Genomic DNA, 20,346 nt, shown 5'->3' with positions numbered 1-20,346 from the left:
ACGAACTGCTTGTTTTTTTTTGTTTTGTTTGTTTTGCTCTGATGTCTGAGTGCTGGAGCTGAGGTCGAGCTCAAAAGAACTCGAGCTCACAGAGACAACATTGAATGAAGTTGCCACGCGCTGCGTCCGTCCGATTCCCCCGGAGCTTTGAGTTTGAGCTTTAGTGGGGTAACCCAGCGTCGCGCTCTCGAACTAGACTAACGTTACTACTTAGTAGTACTTACATACAGTACGGAATATTCCTGCTCTGTTCGATTTCTCGGTCGACCAGCACTCGGGAAAAGGAACACAACAAATAAATCCCAAACTTCTCTGCACAAACACGAACAGCTTTTTCTTGTTTGCCAAACGAACTCCCGAGGTCACTGTCTACCGTTAGCCAGAGCTTAGAGCAAGCGCTTGTCACAATATCCAGGGAGGATTTGTTTTCTCGACGCGTCTCAACTATTCAGCACATCCGATCAAATCAACATAAGCGACAGCAACGACTAGCCACGAGTTGGGAAGACCGTTTGAGATCAAATCATTCCTATACAGCCAGTCGGTCAGCGCGTATCGAGGGCCCCTTGGGACATAGTGCTCGCCTTGCGAGGTCTTGTTTTGCGCAAACCCACTTCAACGCGTCCCCATGTTCAAATCAAGAATGGAGCAACAATTTGCATGCTGAACCACATTTACGACCGCGAAACGCCATCCCTATCTGGACAGCGCGTTCTGAAGGAAACACACAGCTTGAGGCTTGTGTAAGCAACGCTATCTGTCGTGATCTGTAAACCCACCAACACAACGCACCATGCCGACCTTACAGATCACCCCGACCTCTGCAGAGCTGTTGCAGGCTGTCGCCGACACGCTTGGCAAGGCGAAAAAGGTTGTCGTGGTTACAGGAGCCGGGATAAGCACAAACTCAGGCATACCTGTGAGTGACACGACAACGCGTGGTATATAATATGGAACTGACTTTGCCCAGGACTTTCGCTCCGAACATGGTCTTTACTCCCTGATCCAGGCTCAGTTCGACAAGGCCGAGGCTTCCGGGGCTATCGAAGACGAAGACACGTCCAGCGATGCCGACATGAACGACAGACCCATCAAGCGGAGGCGGATGTCAAGAACACACAACGCGTCTCGCGCAAGCAGTCCGCCCAGCAACGCCTCTGAGTCGAGCGTTGAAGAATCGCCAATCGTAGCGTTTCCTGGACTGAGATCAAGGAAAAGTTTCACATGTGCCAACCATGAGCCAGTCACGGATCTCCCCAGACAGCGCGCCACAGGGTTGCCCCCCGTTGAAGCAAACATCAAGTTGTCTACAACAAGGATAACAAGGTCGCGCGCGTCCGTCATGCGCCCAGAACTACCACGCCATCTGACAGGCGCGTCCTCCGAATCCTCGGGAAGTAATGAGTCCACGTTTTCTGCGCTAGACATGTCGAGATCATCTACACAAACAGATATATCCAACATGGCAGCTAGCTCGGACCAGGTCAAATACCCTGCTGGTAGCAGTACTCCGACCCGACCCGGCCAAGGAGCGCATTTTGTGTCATCGCCATTGTCATCGCCACCGCCGGTTCTTTTTGACCCCTACGATCGGTCGGATGAGCCCACCGACCCTAGCTCTGATTGTTCCGCCTCTGAGGAATCGGATTCCGAAGACGACCAGGGCGCGAATTTCCTTAGTTCTCAAACATCACAGGCACGGCTACGGACCATGAAGGGGCGGGACCTTTTCGACTGCAATATTTGGTCAGATCCCCTCAAAACGTCCGTCTTCTATCGATTTGCCACGACTCTGAGGCAGAAAGTCAGGGAAGTCGAACCAACAACCACACACCAATTCATTGCCCGCCTGCGAGACATCGGAAAGCTGAGTAGAGTATACACTCAGAATATCGATGAGATCGAGAAAAAGATTGGTCTGTCGACAGATCTCAAGGTGGGGGCAGGTAACAAGCGGAGAAAATCAGCCAAGCAGCAACAATTGGCGGAAACCGAAAAGGGTGAGAGAGACGAATTGGACCAATTCAAAGAGGAAGATGATTCTAGCGGAAAAGACGCCTCCCAGTCATCACAGGCCACGGAGAACGGGGATATGACCAAGTCCCGTTTGAGCAGTGCTGCAGAGAAAGGCGTCGAGTGCGTCTTTCTCCATGGCTCACTCCAGGCTCTTCGATGCTTTCAATGTGCTCGACTTTGCGATTGGGATGCAGACGATCGAGAAGCTTTGACCATGTCTGGAGAGCAACCTGAGTGTCCTCATTGCGCTGGCGCCACCGCAGCACGTCAAGAAAAGGGTAAAAGAGCTCTCGGCGTCGGGAAGCTGAGGCCGGACATAGTCCTCTACGGAGAAGAGCATCCGCAGTCTGACCTGATCTCACCCATTGTTCAGCATGATCTTTCCATCGGCCCTGATTTGTTATTGGTTCTCGGAACGAGTCTCAGGGTTCATGGCTTGAAGGTCATGGTTAGAGAGTTTGCCAAAGCTGTCCATCAGAAAGGCGGCAAAGTTGTGTTCATCAACTTCACGAAGCCATCTGAGAGCATATGGGGTGACATCATTGACTATTGGGTTCAATGGGATTGTGACGCTTGGGTCGACGATCTGAAAGAGCGTAAACCAACACTCTGGATGTCTCCAGACGCGATCGTGGAATACGAGAAGCTTAAGCGTGAAGGGCTAGCGGAAAAGAAGCGGGAAGCTGCTTCCATCAAGAAGCGCGAAAGCATGGGCGAGAAGAAACGGGAGATCAGTAATGAGACCAAGAGGCGACCTACGGTTCAAATCTTGGAAGACAGGCCAAGACCAAAGGAGACACCAGTTCCAGTGCCCATTCCGTTTGGCTTTTCCATCCTAGCACTGCAATCCGAACCAAAACCTGAACCCAAAACCAAACCGAAAGCTAAGCCTGACCTTGAACCCGAACCCGAACTTGAGCTGAAAGCATCCACGAAGTCTAAAGAGCCTGCAAAAAATCCACAAGCCGAGAGGAATGACTATAACTGCGGTGCTTATTGTATGGGCAGGATCGCTGAAGCATTTTACATGGTTCGTGGAGAAAAGTTCGACTTCTTTGGATATACTGCTCCCACAAAACCACCGGCACCCACTTTGCCGGCTGTTTCAAACTCTGGCCCAGCAAGAAAGCCGGCTGTCAAAGTGCAGAAGCCTAGGTATTCTGCTCCAGCTATTCTTCCTACTCGGCAAGAGCCGGTGCCGAACACGAAACGCCGTCGTCGACCTGCAGTCAAAGAAAGTGTTCTTTTTGATTCCCTTGATAAGAACAAGTTGAAGAACGCTGCTTCCGAGCTCTCGAGTGCTCAAAGGCCGCAGACGCCGCACCGTGTTGCAGAGTTAAGGGGGTTTCAGAGCCATAGAGGAACCAACCCTGACTACTTATTCTCCGAATTTCGAGTGCGGTCGCCAGGGACTCTCCTGCCGGCATTTACGGGCGAGCCGTCCGTTCCTGCGCCGGCTAGACAGCTGACTGAAGTGGCATCACCAGCTGGTACTACCTCCAAAGCCGAGCGAGAAGCTGGAACTTACCAGCCATCGGCGACCGTCAGTGCTGCTGTCAAGTCGAATCCTCGTAAGCGCAAGCCTACAGCTAAAGCTCAAAATTACGTCCCGTCTACTCCTGTACCTGCTGCTCGGACGCGCGCGACTTCGGCTACGACCCGATTGCCTATCATGGATCAGGAGAATATTCTTCCTCCTTTTCGTGTTGGCAAAGACCTTCTAGCGGGCCCACGGTTAGCTACGATGGAACCAGCTTTGAATCCTTCACCTCCACATAGCCCGCTAGATCAGACACCACTGGCTTCCTTGTCGCCTAATCAGCGTAGGTTTAGCCTACAACATCTTCAGCATCCAATGATGCTCAGCTCTCCATTGATTACGCTGACGTTTACACTTCGAAAGTCGTCAACACCTAGTCCGTCACAACAACTTGAAGAGGAAGCTGCGGTCGCGTTAACCGGGATGCGAATGTGTCGTTAGGGGCCTATAAACTCAATCTGCGGCGCCTGGCAGGGAGAGAGTATGTGTCGAAAACCTCAAATACCTGAGATTTCATGCACCAAAATACCCTTACGGAGCATATATAGAAGTGGAAATGATCAATGCATTGGCGAGGAGTTTTGGTGTCAGTGGATTTAAAGCGTAACATACTACAACACAGTATTATTATTTTTTTATCTTCAAACTAAGCGACACCGAGTCTGCTTCATTCCATGCTTTGGCAAGGTTTCACGGAAGTATTGTGCATGTCAAGTTGGCTTAGGATGGTAGCAATCACATTTCGGCATGGTTGCAAGCAACAATGTACTTGCGCAGGAACTCCGGGCACCAAATGTAGAGATGCAATGTTTCGAAGCCGAAGCGTGCCAACTGCTTCAACATGATGAACCTTGTGTAAAAATAAAAATAAAACCGACTTACGGAGTAAACATCGCCTTGTACCGCGATTGATGGTTCAACGCAACAACGCCTTTCTGTGGAATTTTAGGTAGTATGACGTTTTCCACGACGGGCAAGCCCGGAGTGCTGCCATAAATAGAAATCGTACTAGGTGTCCACCATAATCCTTTGCTCCTTGCCAACAACCCCTTCATTTGGCTCTAGTGGTGAGCCGGTCCGAACACCTTGCTGACTATGCTAGTTAGGTATACGGACCCCTACTGACAGATATGTTATTATTTGGTTTCGCAACTTGGGTTGACGTTACAAGCGGTTACATGAACCGAATCCACACGTGCAGTCCGCTTTCGGGGACGTGCAAGTGGGCACGGTATAGGAATGATCTGCGCTGCACGTCAATTAAGCTGCCATGCTTGTCCTAGAACTTTCCAATCCTCTTTTCAGGAATAGAACTGTCTTGTTCATGGCGAAACGGAAAGCGGCTTGAGAATGACACGAAGGGTGGGTACTGAACAGATTGGGCAACTCATATCCGCTGGAGGATAGGATGGATCGCCTTGGTGCTAGCTTTCTTTATAACAATGATCTCCGTCCGCATAATCCGTCTGTCATTATTGAAGTGTCAACATCGAACCGGTCATTACTTCACTGGAACCCAATCAGCCTTGCACAGGATGAAGTCAGCCACCATTCTCTCGCTCCTCGGGGCCCTAGCCGTATCTGCATCCCCTGCAAGCCTCCAGGCTGCAAAGCGTCAGGCCGACCCGAGCCTACACGAGTTGATCACTGCCAAGGGCAAGATTTATTTTGGTGCCGCCACCGAGGTGTCCAAGTTCAGCGGCAACACCGATGAGGGGATCCTGAAGGCAGACTTCGGCCAGGTGACACCCGAGAACAGCATGAAGTGGGATGCCACGGAGGCGGAGGAGGGTGTGTTCACCTATGCCGCCGCGGATGCCTTGGTCGGCTGGGCTGAGGAAAACAACTTCGTTGTTCGCGGACACTGTCTTGTGTGGTGTAAGCAATGAACTGTACCTTCCAGGAGAAGATGTCCGATTAAAGGACCTGTAGCTAACTGACCACTTGAAGACAATGCCTTGCCAGATTGGGTCAACAACACCAGAAATGCCGATGATTTGACCCGGGTCATTCAAAACCACATCACCAATGTCATGGAGCATTTTAAAGGCAGGATCCGCGCCTGGGTATGCATCAGCTCCACTGCCGAGCATGACTCTGGAACAAGATGCTAACAACACCAACCAAAAACAGGATGTCGTCAACGAGGCATTCAACGTGGACGGGTCATGGCGAAGCTCGGTTTTCTTCGATGTCCTAGGCGAGGACTACGTCCGCATCGCGTTCGAGGCCGCCCGGGCCGCAGACCCGAGCGCGAAGCTTTACTACAATGATTACAACCTGGACGATGCCTCGTGGCCCCAGCTCTCGGTTGGCGTTGTCCCGCACGTCGCGAAGTGGGTTGCTGCCGGCATTCCCATTGACGGCATCGGTAAGACATTCTCGCCATCCCGAGGCGGCCTATCCCTCGCAAAGCTGACGTGACGCGGCGAACAGGCTCCCAATCTCACCTCGACGCCGGCAAGGTCAGCGGTGTTCAGGGCGCTCTGGCGGCGCTTGCCGGTACCGGTGTTTCCGAGGTCGCCATCACGGAGCTGGACATCAAGGGCGCCGGGCACGACGACTACTGGGTTGCCACCAACGCTTGCCTGCAAGTCGACGCCTGCGTCGGTGTCACCACCTGGGGAATCAGCGATAACGTAAGTCTTCTCACTGACACGCCCCGCGGGGGGAACAGAGTGGCTTTGTTAACCCTTCGGTGCTTAGGATTCTTGGCAAGCCTCGGAGACTCCTCTTCTCTTCGATGCTAGCTACCAGCCCAAGGATGCTTATTACTCTGTTGCGGATGCTCTCCAGCAGTAAATATCAACCCCCGCATATGAGATTCGTACGAACAGCCCCGGTATGTGCTGTCCCGTGGCCTGCAATTATGTTGCACCGAACTGGAACAATTTGTATATGGGCACGTACGACTCAAGCACCTACCTATATTACCACTTATTATAATAATAATAATTATTATTATTGTTATTATTAATGATAACATGTCTATTGATTGGTAGATATTGGTGACCTTCGGAATAGATTGCAAAGTTCCTGATTCGTGTCGTGTCAACACAACTCGGCTAAGAGATGTGCGTCAACCTGAGAACCATGGCCAGTGACGCGCAGTGGTACGCCTTGGTGTATGTGGACCTGGTTGTATAGTCGCATGGATAAAACGCTCGGTGATGGGACACTTTCAAGACCACTGGCTTACGTTATATGCCTGGTCAGTGGTCCAGTTTCTGGCACTCGGCGCGATGACAGCGACGAAGAGTCAAGCGCTGCACGGCAGCTTACCCAACCACCGGGCATGACATGGTTGATGTTATCCCTATTAGAGCCCCCCAAAAATCACTGGAAAGAGAGTGCCGGTTTTTTAGTCGCCTTTAAGCGCAGAAGATTTGTCCTCTTAAGAATGGCGGAGCCGAATCATTTTAGTAATTTTGCGAGTGTCTCACAACCAAATTCATAATCGCTAGCGTGTGACGGTCTGCGGGTATGCAGAATTCTCATATATAGCGATTGGAGATAGCCTGACCATTATATCTGATGGGTCAGCCAGCACCTCGTCAAGCGAGGGGGCCAACATCGAATTTCACACGTGCATTGCACTCTCAACCTCCCCCCTCCCTTCTCCCTTCAATAGCGCACACGGATGAGTTCATAGGACTACCGTTTGAAGAGCTACTACTTTTATTCAATGAGGTGGCCTTGCCTTTAGCATGTGTGGATCATAGAGTATTATACTGTACACCGAAAACTAGCAGGCCATAAGTTGATTGTTTACTTTGATGGTAGGTTGAGATTGGCCTCCAAGATATAATAAATAAGACCTAAGTTTCCTTTGCCTTTGCCTTTGGACTATAAGACCCTTTGGCTTTTGTGTCGGTGTTTTAAAAAGATGGTTCCTGCTTGTCATATACCAATCCTTGGCGCACGATATCAGCGACAATACGTTTGTCTATCACGAAATAGAATGGCCGTTCTTTTTTTTTCTTTCCCTTTCGTAATAAAATTCATGAGAGAACGCCAGTCTACCACATTATTGCACTGCCAGGACGCTTCTGTATTTATGCCAACCCACAGCCCATTCCTTCAAAAATCGATTCTACCTTTTCGCAGGAAAAGCGTTGTCGAGACATGCCACAACCTAAATTCATGTTAGCCATCGTTCCTAGCGACTCAGTGCTGTATGACGCAATCATGGACTTACCTTTGAACCCCAGACGCCCTGATTTTCGAGGTAGTGACCCATTCCTTTCATGAGCTCGATCTGCTCCTCGACCGACAAGCCGGTGATAGCGAGCTCCATCACATGGCCGTAGGAGACCTTGTTCGTTGCAATGAAAGTATGAAAATACATATAGGCAAAGCAGCCCATGACAAATTGACAATCCATACGATCGGTCATGCCGCCATGTCCGGGAATGGAGTCGCCGAAGTCCTTGATCTTGAACGTGCGCTTGAGGCCGGATGCGAAGAAGCCGCCAAAAGGCGCGATGAGGGATGCGAAAGTTGCAATGACAATGGCGTGGAGTTGAATAGGTTCCGTGGTGATGCTGAAGTGCTTGTACGGCTCGGGAAGGAAAAGAAGCTCGGGAAGCTTGTACGTGTGTGGTAGGAACACAGGGTTGGGGTCGCACTCAAGCCCAGTGAATATGTTGGCACCCAAGTCGTTGACGGGGCAAATGAAATACTTGCTGCGCATGAGGATATTGGCGAAGAAGACGGAAAAGATGACGGTGAATACCCAGGCGCCAACGAATCCCTCGACCGTCTTCTTGGGGCTCAGCTTGATCAACTGCGTGCGGCCGAAAGTGATACCGCAGATGTAGGCAAAGATGTCGTTGGTGATGACAAGCGAAGCAGGAAGGAAGAACCAGAACATGCCTTCAAACACATTGTTCATGATGAAATGTGCCTGGACGACGATCATATAGAGAGCCATGTGCGTCCAAGCGAAGTTGGTGAACTGGAACTTGAGGTGGCCGGCCTTGAGGCTGCCGACAAAGAAGACGAAGCCGGTGACGTAGAGGACGAAGCTGATGAAGCGGTGGTGAGTGGCCAGGGGCAGCAAGACCTTGTCGACCAAAACGATGTGCTTGAAGTAGTATATGACACTTTCGCCATATAAGAAGTACATTGTCGTTGCTAGCCAGTACCAGTTCAGAGTCTTGGTGGCCTTGATGTCCCTTGCACGGCTTGGTACGGATGCAATGGCGATAACCTCCTTGAAGGAGATAATCTGTATGGCGGTCATGACTGCGATGATGTAGATGTGGCCCATGAAAAGAGCAGCGAAGAAGCCGGCAATCATAACAAATGTCCAGAAGGTTCGCGTTATAAAGTTGGCCTTCTTCTTCTCGTAGTCGGACTTGTCTGGCTGCGACGGCGGTGGTCGCTGCTCGGTGACCTCCTTCTCGCCAATATCTCCGAGCTTCGTTCCGTTTCTCGCGCGTATCGGCGACCCAGAGCCATCTTCGCTGACTTCGCTGATGCTTGCCCTACGACCGTCGGCCTGGCCGTTGCGATGGGGGAACTTGACCCCACGACGTGGTTTCGTCATCGTGTCGGCTGTGTCGTTGATTGACAGGAAACGAACAGAGGCAGCTACTGGAAGGTGGCCTTGTGGGCTCCTGTTTTGTCTTCGTCGTCTTTGAGCCTGTGGTATACTAGACGTGTACGCCCGACCTTTTTTTTTTTCTTTCTCTTTTTCTTTCTTTCGTTTGCTTTTGGGCGGGTTTGTTAGGGGTGTGAACAGCCGTCGCGGATCGTCACGTTGCTAGCCTGTCCGGATCTGTGGGAAGTCTGGAGATGAGGTGGAGTCGAGCGCAATACCGGCAACATAAAAGAGCTGATGCCGCGAAAGGATCTATCGGACAGCGGTGACTCCAGAGAATATCACCAGACTGAATGCAAGCAACAGGTATTTGTTGACCTTTGGGGGGGAAGTCAGATGAGGCTATCAGCAAAGTCTCATTGATCGTCGGTCTTTAGAAGACAAACATGGCAATGTCATTTCTTGATTTTTTCCCTTACATTATTAGCTTCAGCTAGCTTTGTCATTATTTCGGCGCAGCTCTGAGGCCTGACGTAGACTCTCGTCCAATCTGTGGCCTGAGCGGGGACCTGCTGCAAGACGCAAGTACTTGTTAACTCCATGCTGTAGGTAGTAAATCTTGCGCCCTGTAATAAGCGCCTTGGCGGCGGGAAGCCGGGACTGAATACCAGTCCGGGCTGACCATCAAAACGAGACTGTCCCATGGTTGCCCCATGGTGTCCCAGATTACTGGTTATAATAATGAGCATCAAGAGGCCCCAGCTGTGTACGCGTAGCTGAGAATGTTTGGACACCGCAGAGAGAAGCAGTGGTAGACGCTGTATCTCAGTTGAGTGCTTTGCTAAATAATTGAGAGGGCGACATCAAGTTGGACTAGGCTAATTAACTTAGTTCATCTCACATGCATTTGCTTTCCCTGTATCATTTTAGACGTCATCATACATGAATAACTTTGCACTACCAAAGTTGATCCGCCTATTTGATTGATATAGTCATCCCATTCTCATTGCAGGTATGACCATTATACTCGCATTTGATCGTGTCAAGTCGCTCAATACCATCGAATATCGGACAGATAATGTGCATATCATGCGAGTCAACGCGTTTGCCTTGCATAGCTTTGGAAAGGTTGTTCCTGGAATATCATGCTCAGTCTAGAACTGTTTCTCGACATTGCCTCGCGCGCTACCAGATAGCCCCTCTCTTGGTCCAACTCCCTCGGTCCAACTCACATGTCGCAGTATATCGAATCAACAAAGACTCGTCACGACAACGAGATACCTTCAAGTCGTAGCCCGCCTGCATTGGTTTTGTCGACAACAAGAACAACCAAATGATTGTGATCAACGAGTGCAGGATTAGATTGATTCGACCGCATTGTTGTGAAGCCTGACCTTCCTTATGGCTCTGCGCGCCTACCGAGCACAAATCTGCCTTACAAGGCTTTGTCCCAAGCTCCTAGTAGAATCGTGGGTTCCCACTGCAGCAGCTCAATTTAGCCACTGAAGAAATCTCCTAATTCTGCGCCCTCCTCTTCAGTAACGGCCAACTCTAGCAGCTCATGCGCCAACTCTGCAGTCTCCTCGCTGACACCCTCTTCGGCAAAGTTCAGTCGTCCTAAACTCAGTAAGTACTTCTGGTGAGTACCTTTGAATTTGGAGAGCTTGCTGGGCACGTTGATACTGTCTTTGTTGTCTTTATTTGTGATGATAGTATGTAAAAGTAGCATGGTGTGAGCAACAAGTGTTTGTACCTCGTCCGGTTCATCTAAGACCAACCCCGGGAAGCGGTCCATCCTCGCCTGCTCCTGTGATGGAGGAGAATCTAGAGCAGGAAGTATATAGGCTCTAGACGTGCTACTGCCATCATACATCTCATCAATACACCAGCTGAGAAACATGACAAGCCGCGGGATAGCATAGTCGTTCATAGCGAGCTGCTTCATGCCAAATTTCGACCTGGTGAAAGCTGCCAAAGTCCGCAGCAGCAGGAAGCAGATGAGCCTGCACTTGTTCCGATCGATATTCCACTGGCGAGTCTCGAGGAGATGGTACGTAAGTCGTTCGATCATCAAAGGCGAGATCAAGTCTACGGTGCGGTTCGGCGTTGTCGATATCGGCCCAATAGATTCGTCGAATGCCGATGTGCAGAGCAGCTTCAGAGTTGTCATAAAATCGTCAACTGGCTGCTTATGGCTCTTGATCATCATGAGAATGAAATTAGGGTGGACACAGTTCCAGAAATCCTTGATGGGACTTGACAGGGAACCCCCAATTGCGTTCGACGTGGCACAACCTAGAGCGGTGAGATACATTACCGAAATGATTTTTGACGACGGTATATTATCCTTTAGATGGACGAAAGTGGCATCTGTAGGGTCCCCGGCAGGGCCTTGGTTGCGCAGGCGGGGAATGCCAACCTCATACCAAGAATCTAGTGCAGCCGATACCAACGCTTCAGCTATGTATGGTGCGAGTTCTATGGTGTTCAGTTGTAGCGTGAATGTGATCAAAGAGACCAGTTCCCCAATGGGAGCAAGCTATTTTGGGTCAGTCAGATATTTCCCTATAGAAAAGTAAACTTTACACTTACACATCCGTCTTTGCGACACTGGAGCCACAGCTCGATGACACTGTCACAAAACTCGACAGGAAGCCGCATTGGATCTTCTGGATCACCGATCATGGCAAGCTTGTGAAAAAGAATGGCGGCTAAACTCTCTCCAGGCTTTGATGGCAGAGAAAACCCAGCAAGGTAATCAAAGGTCGGAGGTCGTCCATAATCTGAACTATGGTTGAGGATGGCTCTCAAGTATTCAACACCTAACGGGTTCCGTGGAGCGGGCGTTGACGTATCGGCTTCCTCGATTGCGCCCCCGGCATTGTCTTCATTCAACATGATCACGTCTTCGTCGGTCTCGAGTTCTCCCACGGGACTTTCTATGTTTGGCCGCTTTCTTTTGTTTTTAGTTGGCGTCCTCAAGAGTCTAGCAGGAGGATCTGGCATCATGCTCGCAACAGCACTGGCGTTTCTGTTTCTGGTCCCTTTACTAGGACTGGCGGCCATCTCAACATCCTCGAAGCCGTCTGATACGCCCCAGACTTTCGCAGCAGCGGTCTTTCTTGGCGTGCCACCATCTTTCTCCCTTCGTTTGGCCCGATCGACCTCTTCCCTCAGATCCCGCCGCGTAAACTCAAGCTCCGTGGTAGCTGTCTGCTGGGCAGCCTTGGCTGCCTCAATCGCGCGCTCAGATTTGGAGATCTGCTCGGATGTTTGTTTCTTTAGGGCCTGCACCTCCCGCTCGTGATCTTGCTTGTGTCTGTCCAGATTTCTCCGGACAATGTCGATCTCGCCATCTTTCGTCTGTAGTTTCAGCTCGAGCTCTTGTATTCGAGCCTCAAGAGCGGCTTGATCTACATTTTTTGCTCCAGGTTGATGTGGTGCCTGTGACGCTTGGTAGCGCGACTGGGCTGCAGAAGTAGTTCGAGGGATAGGCGGCGGTCGCACCTGGCCGAACGAGGCCATTTGAGCTGGTCGAACGCCATATTGAGACGGTCGAGATCCTGAGGACACCTGTACAGGCTGTCGAGTAGCCGTGCCAACGGGTTGCGGCCGGTAGTGGCTCACAGGAACAGGATTTGAAACCCATGCGCTCTGCTGTTGCGACTGTTGTGGCACTAGGCGGGATGAAGTCGCTGTTGGGGCAGCTGGTTGTTGGAGAAGCAGGACAGAGCTTCCCCGTGGATCATCTGTGATGGCGGTGTCGTGAAAATTATCGTCGTCAAATTCGTCGTAGGCGTCTTCTTGCTGCGTTGCTTGCTGCGCCTGTGTGAACTGGATGGCATTGTTTTCGAGCTCGTCAAGCACGGTTACGTTCAAGTCGTCGAACTCATCGTCTGAGAAATCGTCCATGGCGACTCGGCGAGTCAATACGCTTCTGCTCCGAGCCCATTGGCACGGGCCAGCGCGATATGAGAGTTCAGATCTGCTATGCAAACTTGAACATGGCGTTTGGTTTCCGGAGGGAAGTCTAGTCAAGAAGTCCAGTCAAGAAGTCCTTATCAGGGCTTATCGTGGTTGGTTTATGAGCGTGACTTGCCATGAACAGTTGCGCCCCCATCCCGCCCTGCACCGCGTAAAGTAGCTAACTGAGCCCCACCCCTATCATCTCCGTGAGTAAATACACGCGTAGTAAATGCATACGTACTGTACATGCAGACAGCAGTAATAAACCGCCCAGGGCTGTTCACAAGCATTGTCTCATCTTTTGACCTGGGATGAAAACGACACGAATTACAACACGGTTGAGACACCCGATAGCCTGTCAGTCGTGTTCTCCCTTTTCGAAAACCCTATTGATGTCACGGCAAAAACGCGTAGCCCATCAAACTTTGCCATTGGTACATCCGAAATGCTCGCCAACCAAGGCATCCATCCATATAGGGTTTTTTGTGAAAACAGAGTGTCTCGCCATGTCCAAAGCCGAAAAGCAACGTGATGTTTAGCTGCACGTAGCCGTCTGTACAACCCAAAGTCAAAACACTGCAGCAGCTTCCACCTAGTTAAGTCGTCGAATTCTCCCTTGTGGGAGCTTCCTTCGTCTTTCATCACGTTTATGGTCACGCATCCTTATTCCTCTGAACAATGGATCTCAATCAACACTGCTGCGGCTTGTATCTCTATACCATGTCCTCCCTCTAGTCCTGCCGGACATATATACTGTGTACATACTCTTCGTGGGAAAGGGCTTGTCGCGTGTGAGTAAGTTGCGGGAAGGCGCAGATGTCTCGAAGGCAGTCGAACCCGCGCCTGATAGCGTTTGCTCATTTCAAAAGACTCTTTATCGCAGTAGTTGTCCCCTAATGGAGTCCGACATGAGCCTTTCGAAGGTCACTGGTCAGAACTTTTCTCTTCGATCCCATCCTGCTTCCATTGATGCATGCCATGGTATTTCCAATCTACCTCAACTGGGATCATAGCGGCTTCTGATACATAAAACCTTATCGGTCGACACAATCTGCAACCATGGAGGTAAACGGAGATTTTTTTCACAGAGGCGCAGACCAATGGCTACACAAACTCCAAGCTTCCTTCAACGGCGGACAAAACCAATTCCAGAGAAGGACTGGGGATCCAGTTACCAATATAACCAATCTTTTCGATAGTCCTCCCTCACCTGCATCCTTGGATACGTCCACAATAGCTTCGATGACTGTCATTCCTCCTATCGCACCTTCAAATGCACCCTCCGACTCACCAAGCATTGGCACTACTGTGCTCAGCATCGCTGTTGGTTGCGTCGCCGTCTTCATTGTTGTACCAGCTCTAGCCGTCCTTGCGTTCCTATATATTCGACGTTGGAGAAGAAATCACGGCGGGGAGAGCACATACAAGTCTATTGACGATGATGAACAAGATGAGTACGGGCACTTCTCGAGGAGCACTCGTCACTATCACGACGAGATTCAACTCAAGGACTACGAGAATGAGAGCAAGCCGTCTTTTGAGGAAGCAGGGCCGTTGGCAGTGCCCATGAGTGCTGTGCATGTAATGCCTAGAGTGTCGAGGCAACTCTCATCAGAGAGTAAACCCAAGGCGTTGGGCTCTACGACGATCCGATCTACTATGGGATCAGACGGTTGAGATGGCGAGATTCGGCTGAGAGGCTGTGTATGGAGGTTCATGGTTGACACGGTCTGATTTGAAGGAGTACAAAGGCTTGGACTTCCGAACTCACGGGTATAGAGGGTATGACAGAAGCTGTTGTCGTTGTTGTCGTTGTTGATGTTGATGTATGATTGGGAGACTCCATGATTGAGACCGTCGCTACTAAGGCATTTGTACACTTGATTTCGAACCACATATTCTTATCACGTAATTTCACTCCCCTTTACTCATGTCAGTTGCTTGATGGCGCGCAACCAGTCAAGTATGTTCCATTAGGCGCGATTGAAAAATTTGGTCTAGACTAGGTCATTCTCCCAAGGCCGCCACCACCACAACAAAGACTAGTAAGTGCCACTTGCAGCAAATTTCAGCTCCTTCGATAATCAACACACTACAAGCGCGTGGTTCGTCAATTCGTCACATCGGGAACGAGTAACCCGTTCCAGCTAAAGACCTAGACCAATGGATGGTGCTGGAAGCCGACACGACTTCATGCCAATCGCCCTCTCTTGCAGTGGATGAAGTAAGAGCTACCAGTATAAGCCGTCGACGCATGCAGAGGTACTACAGAAAATATCATCTGATCTGTTCGGGTTCTCCGTCTACATCTAGCAGCGCCAATCCTCCGGACAGCTTCGGCAGATCATGCAACGACCTCAAGAAAATTGCGCTTTTGGCAATTGGCGACGAGGTGTCATTTAAACCCCTTCCAAAGTTCTGCTTCTCGACCGTACTCACTCTTCAAGCCAACGCACTTCCTATGATTTACATCTTCCTCCCCGACCTACCTGGGGGTGATCAACAGCCTGCGCCGAGGAGCTGTACTTGAACTCCGACACACTCGAGGACTTCTATCACAAGTGCATCAGACTGCCAAACCTCGTCGGTTCTTCCTGCATCAGCGGTTGGGATGCTACCGACGAGTCTGGCTGATACGGCGACTGATTCTGGTAGTACATCCATTTCTCTGTCTCATTACCACACGTTACATGTGGCTCTAAAGTTGCAGATCCGACAATGCTTTATTCGATTATGGTTCACCGTGGAGTTGCCGGTAACTTGATTATTGTGACTGGCCTGGTCTCTTCCTCAATTTGAGACTATGGGATAGAAATGGGCAAACTTTTGGGAATTTACAGGATTACGTGAAACTCACAAATGTCGACCTGGAGAGGCGGTGGAGAGGCGGTGTAAGTCCCTCTTCGATAGTCAGACGTGGTAAGAATGATAGAACCGTACAAACTGTCGTGGTGAAATTAAAGGTCTGGTAAAAAAAATTATTTTGCTTTTGTTTCATTTTGCTGTTCTCTATAGAGACGACAAGATGATACCTAGTTTCGCCATTATGTCCGCCTTTCATCCCAAGTACACCCGCGTCAATGGTGCGACAAATCGCTGTATCTGACTGGCCTAGACTCGCCGTAGATGGTATGGTCCTGGAGCAGATAGTCGTCTTCGATATCCAGGCTTGGACTAAAGTTCAGACTTTGATAATGAATACCATGGTATGGATAAGTGTTTTGACCACAATAGCAAATAGATCCATTGCGGTCGATAAGCTAAAAGAGGAGCCTTAAAGCAGCAACCAATTTTCGAATTGTAGAGATGAAATCCAGGCGGACGACCGGATCATAACGCCTCAGGTCAAGGTTGCTATTATAATTCTGTCAGGCAATCGTTTTCCGCTAAATGAATGCCATGGGTGCTTGCACAAGAAAATTAAACACGACATTTAAGTCAAGAACGAGACACGGGAAACTCTTGCCACTTCATACTGAGGTATATTTTGATTGATAATGATAACAAATGCTGATTATACAGATATGCTACTTGCAAAATGATTTGAGCCACTCGCTGTGGGATGTATCTATGATAGGTACATCACCTGCTGCGGCTTTACATAGTTTAGAACATAAGAGTGAGCGCGGCGAAAAGAAGCGCATGTCCGACGAAGGGAACAGTGGCAATGGCAGCTGAGGTGACTGTAGAGCCGGTAGCGGAAGAGGACGAGCTGCTGGATGTGCCAGATGAGCTAGAAGAGCCAGATGAGTTAGATGAACCGGAACTGGAGCTGCTGGATGAAGTTGAGTTCGACGAGGTGCTGTTGGTAGTGCCAGCGCTGGAGCTGCTGCTGATGCTTTCAGTGTTGGTCGTGTTGGTAGCAGTGGCGTCAGTGGCATCAATTTCAATACTGGTCCAGTCTCCGGTCAAATCGCTATAAGTGTAGGTGGTACCGGGGTTGTAGTTCTGGATCGTGATCGACTGAACGTGCATGGTGAAAGGGGCATCGTCGTAGTCGGTCTCACCGCCAGCCCACTCGATAGTGCCCTCGTTGCCACTGTCGCTTGCAGACCAGACACCGAGCTTGACGCGCATGGGTGTCTGGGGGTAGTTCTTGCCACTAACAGCATCATCATAGTTCAGAGTACGGACAGCAGAACCATCAATGTACCAGGTAGTGTAGGACGAGGTCCACTCGATGGTGTAGTTGTGCCAGGTATCCTGTGAGTCGCCGACCGTTTCGTACGTGCCACGGTCGTAAGAAGTGGTGTTGCCCTTGCCGAAGTAGTTGGTCTGTACCTGGTCGACATCACCACCAAGCCACTCCCAATCAATCTCATCAAGATCGTCCGACTCCAAGATCACACAACTAACAATACCAGTTCCATTGGCAGCCTTGACAACAGCAGAGACAGTACCGAAGAAGAAGTAGAAATTTGACTGCATCGTAGGAGCCTCGCCGGACTCATCAATGGTGAATGAGACACCATTGGTATCATCGTAGCTAGCATCACCGTAGGTCATGACCCAATCGTCATTCTCACCGGCGGTGAAATCCACGGTGTAGGAACTGTCATCGAGGCCCGTGTCCGAGGGACAAGTTGCTGATTTGTGTTAGTCACATGTCTTCGAGGATGCGGATATTCCATGTGCCTTACTGTTGGTAGGGTTGCAGTCGGTGTAGGTCTGAGCAAGAGCCACAGCGGGTAGCAAAAGGCCTGCCAAGCGTGTGAAGTGCATTTTAACGAGTGTCTGGAGTAATAGATTACAGCGAAAGTCAGTGAAACGGAGCAAAACACAACGAGAGGCTCTCAAAAGGGACCAGATAGCTCAGATGGATGGGGACCTAGGGAACTCATAAGTATCGAGGAATCAACATGCCCATCACATATGGAGCAGCGGTCCATTATTTTGCTCCTGGTATCGTTCGTCGTACGTCGAAATCACATTACGATTGGCCAATTGGATGTTTGAGCGGATATGTGGACTTGCCTTACGCGATTTACTCAGGGTTATTCGACCTGACAACCATTTCTCCTTGTTCTCCTACGGTTTCTAATGAGGAAAAACATGGGGATTCTCCAACGGTCTGAGGCTGAGTAGGGTTCGCCTAGCTGTCAGGCCGGTGATAGTTGCGTTTCTGTCCACGTACGCCTGTGGGGCTTGGCAAATTTAGTCCACTTTAGTTTGCTTTTAGGTCATGGACCATTAAAAGTCGAAAGCATTAGAGTCATTCAAGCGTGATATATTTGGAGAGAGACGTCATGAGCCTTCGATACGAGGCTCTCAGGAGAAAAATCGTCATGTATTAATCCGAACATGCTGGTGTATTAGTGGTATATGAAATCGTATAGATCCATACTGGGGAGTCGTCGCGTAGTGGGATGATGTGCTTGACAGCTTGGCACAGAGGGACGCGCACAGGGGTCCAGAGTATCGGTTGTGCCGTTATTGCCTAGTCTAGCCCCAGGTACGCTCTTGACTGATGCCCAGATGCCTGTAGAAAAGGGTCACTCCATTCATATGTAGTGTTATCCGCGGTCAGCCCATACCAGGTACGAGCATACTCTAATCAATCAAATCGTCCACGTTTCTTTTTGGCATCTTAATCGTATCCAGAGCCATCGTACGGATTTAATTGAAAAGTGGCAGGCCGCGAGATGTTAGAACCGACTCGGATGTCGGCATCCTGACTCAACGCAATAACAAGTCATGATTCCGAAACCACTAAATTTGCAATTCTGTATTGTAATATAATGGGATTCGAAACTGAACCGTCTCATTAGCTGTCTGGATGATTATGATCTATTGGTTCACCGGAATTGGAACAATAATCACACAGACTTGTGTAGCTAGATTGCGTGGTTTGTACTTCGAATCTATCTTCGATGTATTGTACATACATACCGTAAGTTATGGAGTGAGGGAGGGTGCTCTGCAGGCACTTGAACCCTTTGAGTAGAATCCCCACTCGGCCCCTATGCCTTCCAATAACATAGCGTTAACCCATTCCACTCACAGCCACGAGCTGTGGTTCTTCAACAGCTGCGCAACTACAACGTCTGTCAAATAACTCATATAAAGCAGGTGTTGAGCGTCCTGCTCTGACATATAGTATATTTCGATTTGACCCGATACTTAGCAATCTCCATTATGACGAGGAATTGAGGGCTTGACTGTCTACAAAATGTGAGCGCGGCTCTAGCGTTGCTGCTAACCACTTGTACGTCATTGATCATCGCGACTCGTGCTTCACAGTCCTTCACAAGCCCGGCTATGGGCTATCAAGGCTCACAGGAGGCACATTTTGCAATTCATCAACAAGATCAACAGGTTCATACATCGTGGAATCGAAGACTTTATTTTATTTTATATAAATTCAATCTCTCATTCCCCATCCTCTTCCCGGTGCGAGGGATGACATGAACTGCGCGGAGCCAAAATTCTGTTCAACTTCAGTGACGACCCTCCCTTGCCAATGCTTGTGCTTCGACCGGTAACGTCAAGGTCTCGTCTAACCAATGATTTCATCACGCACCGATTTATACTATAGAGACCAGGGGTATTGCCATCCGTGGACGGGGTCAGAATTGTCCCAACACATGCAGTAAGGCCAATATGCTTATGGGTTGAATGCCGGAAGGGTCGCTGTGGTTTTGAACCAGTATTCATACAATCCAGTATAAACATCAGTATGATGCATCATGTCTGCAAATAGAGCTCTCGATAGCTTCATCTTTAACAGGGAAAAAAGGAGGGGGGAAAATAGGGGTAGTTCAAGAAAAAGCACTTCGATATTCAATTTCATTTTTTGAAGTTTTGGTGTAACAATACTGTCGAAAACCTTTGCCATTATGCCCTTACCATCAGCGACACGAAGAAGGTGCCGTTGTTGACTCGCCCCGAAAAGCCGGAAGAAACAGCGCCTCAGATCCGCAGAGCCAATACCAATTGGGCCATAAGAAGGTCCGCAAGTTTTGAGAGCTGGCCTGTTTACCGTGAGAGGACCTCGGTGAGTGTCTCATTTACTAGTTACTATAAATTAGTTGAAAACAACTATAGTTCATGTCATGCTAGTTTGTATCAAGCATTATGATTAGACACCTCCCCTGGTTGATATTTGTATTGCAGTTTGTTAAGGCCGTCTAAGAAGCTCAAATTCGTTAGAATAGAATCGTTGACAGTTAATCAGGCAACTGTTGATGTGCAAGGTGATCGTGTTGTCTTGAAAATGAAGGTAACGATAACATGTCGAGTTACCATTGATAACATTGAAATGAACAAAGAGGCCGACTGT

At 49.6% G+C, this 20,346-nt stretch overlaps 6 protein-coding genes across 6 annotated transcripts; 3 read left to right on the top strand and 3 right to left on the bottom strand.

Annotated features, from left to right (window-relative positions):
- Window positions 1–421: 421 nt before the first annotated feature.
- BKA67DRAFT_70580 (uncharacterized protein) lies at window positions 422–4,114 on the top strand. Its single transcript, XM_046109379.1, has 2 exons — window positions 422–919; window positions 971–4,114. Exons 1-2 carry the CDS (start codon window positions 794–796, stop codon window positions 3,995–3,997), a joined length of 3,153 nt encoding a protein of 1,050 aa, XP_045965071.1. The 5' UTR covers window positions 422–793; the 3' UTR covers window positions 3,998–4,114.
- Window positions 4,115–5,091: 977 nt separating this feature from the next.
- On the top strand, window positions 5,092–6,358 carry BKA67DRAFT_510157 (structural studies On the mobility in the active site of the Thermoascus Aurantiacus xylanase I; the record flags this gene model as incomplete). The annotated part of the gene is made up of 5 exons (XM_046097304.1): window positions 5,092–5,434; window positions 5,507–5,622; window positions 5,690–5,927; window positions 5,993–6,195; window positions 6,263–6,358. The coding sequence occupies 5 exons, from the start codon at window positions 5,092–5,094 to the stop codon at window positions 6,356–6,358; spliced, it is 996 nt and encodes a 331-aa protein (XP_045965070.1).
- A 1,291-nt stretch (window positions 6,359–7,649) lies between these two features.
- BKA67DRAFT_531017 (cytidylyltransferase) lies at window positions 7,650–9,107 on the bottom strand (the record flags this gene model as incomplete). The annotated part of the gene is made up of 2 exons (XM_046099325.1): window positions 7,650–7,691; window positions 7,755–9,107. 2 exons carry the CDS (start codon window positions 9,105–9,107, stop codon window positions 7,650–7,652), a joined length of 1,395 nt encoding a protein of 464 aa, XP_045965069.1.
- Window positions 9,108–10,596: 1,489 nt separating this feature from the next.
- Window positions 10,597–13,013, bottom strand: BKA67DRAFT_654088 (uncharacterized protein; the record flags this gene model as incomplete). The annotated part of the gene is made up of 2 exons (XM_046106495.1): window positions 10,597–11,640; window positions 11,694–13,013. The coding sequence occupies 2 exons, from the start codon at window positions 13,011–13,013 to the stop codon at window positions 10,597–10,599; spliced, it is 2,364 nt and encodes a 787-aa protein (XP_045965068.1).
- A 1,113-nt stretch (window positions 13,014–14,126) lies between these two features.
- Window positions 14,127–14,744, top strand: BKA67DRAFT_654087 (uncharacterized protein; the record flags this gene model as incomplete). Its single annotated transcript, XM_046106494.1, has 1 exon — window positions 14,127–14,744. One exon carries the CDS (start codon window positions 14,127–14,129, stop codon window positions 14,742–14,744), a length of 618 nt encoding a protein of 205 aa, XP_045965067.1.
- Window positions 14,745–16,536: 1,792 nt separating this feature from the next.
- Window positions 16,537–18,125, bottom strand: BKA67DRAFT_549623 (concanavalin A-like lectin/glucanase domain-containing protein). The gene is made up of 2 exons (XM_046101602.1): window positions 17,708–18,125; window positions 16,537–17,653 (listed from the first exon to the last, which is right to left on the bottom strand). Exons 1-2 carry the CDS (start codon window positions 17,787–17,789, stop codon window positions 16,674–16,676), a joined length of 1,062 nt encoding a protein of 353 aa, XP_045965066.1. The 5' UTR covers window positions 17,790–18,125; the 3' UTR covers window positions 16,537–16,673.
- Window positions 18,126–20,346: the final 2,221 nt, after the last annotated feature.

The sequence above is a fragment of the Truncatella angustata genome (assembly GCF_020726525.1).
Source record: "Truncatella angustata strain MPI-SDFR-AT-0073 chromosome Unknown BKA67scaffold_1, whole genome shotgun sequence".
NCBI lineage: Eukaryota > Fungi > Ascomycota > Sordariomycetes > Amphisphaeriales > Sporocadaceae > Truncatella > Truncatella angustata.
This window is presented reverse-complemented; position numbering and strand designations above follow the sequence as displayed.

Bases quoted from the DNA above. Each gene is read 5' to 3' on its own strand.
- BKA67DRAFT_549623 (XM_046101602.1), bottom strand. From the start codon at position 17,789: ATGCACTTCACACGCTTGGCAGGCCTTTTGCTACCCGCTGTGGCTCTT. The intron at 17,654-17,707 runs GTAAGGCACATG...AACACAAATCAG, and splicing joins CGACTGCAACCCTACCAACA to CAACTTGTCCCTCGGACACG.
- BKA67DRAFT_70580 (XM_046109379.1), top strand. From the start codon at position 794: ATGCCGACCTTACAGATCACCCCGACCTCTGCAGAGCTGTTGCAGGCT. The intron at 920-970 runs GTGAGTGACACG...GACTTTGCCCAG, and splicing joins GCACAAACTCAGGCATACCT to GACTTTCGCTCCGAACATGG.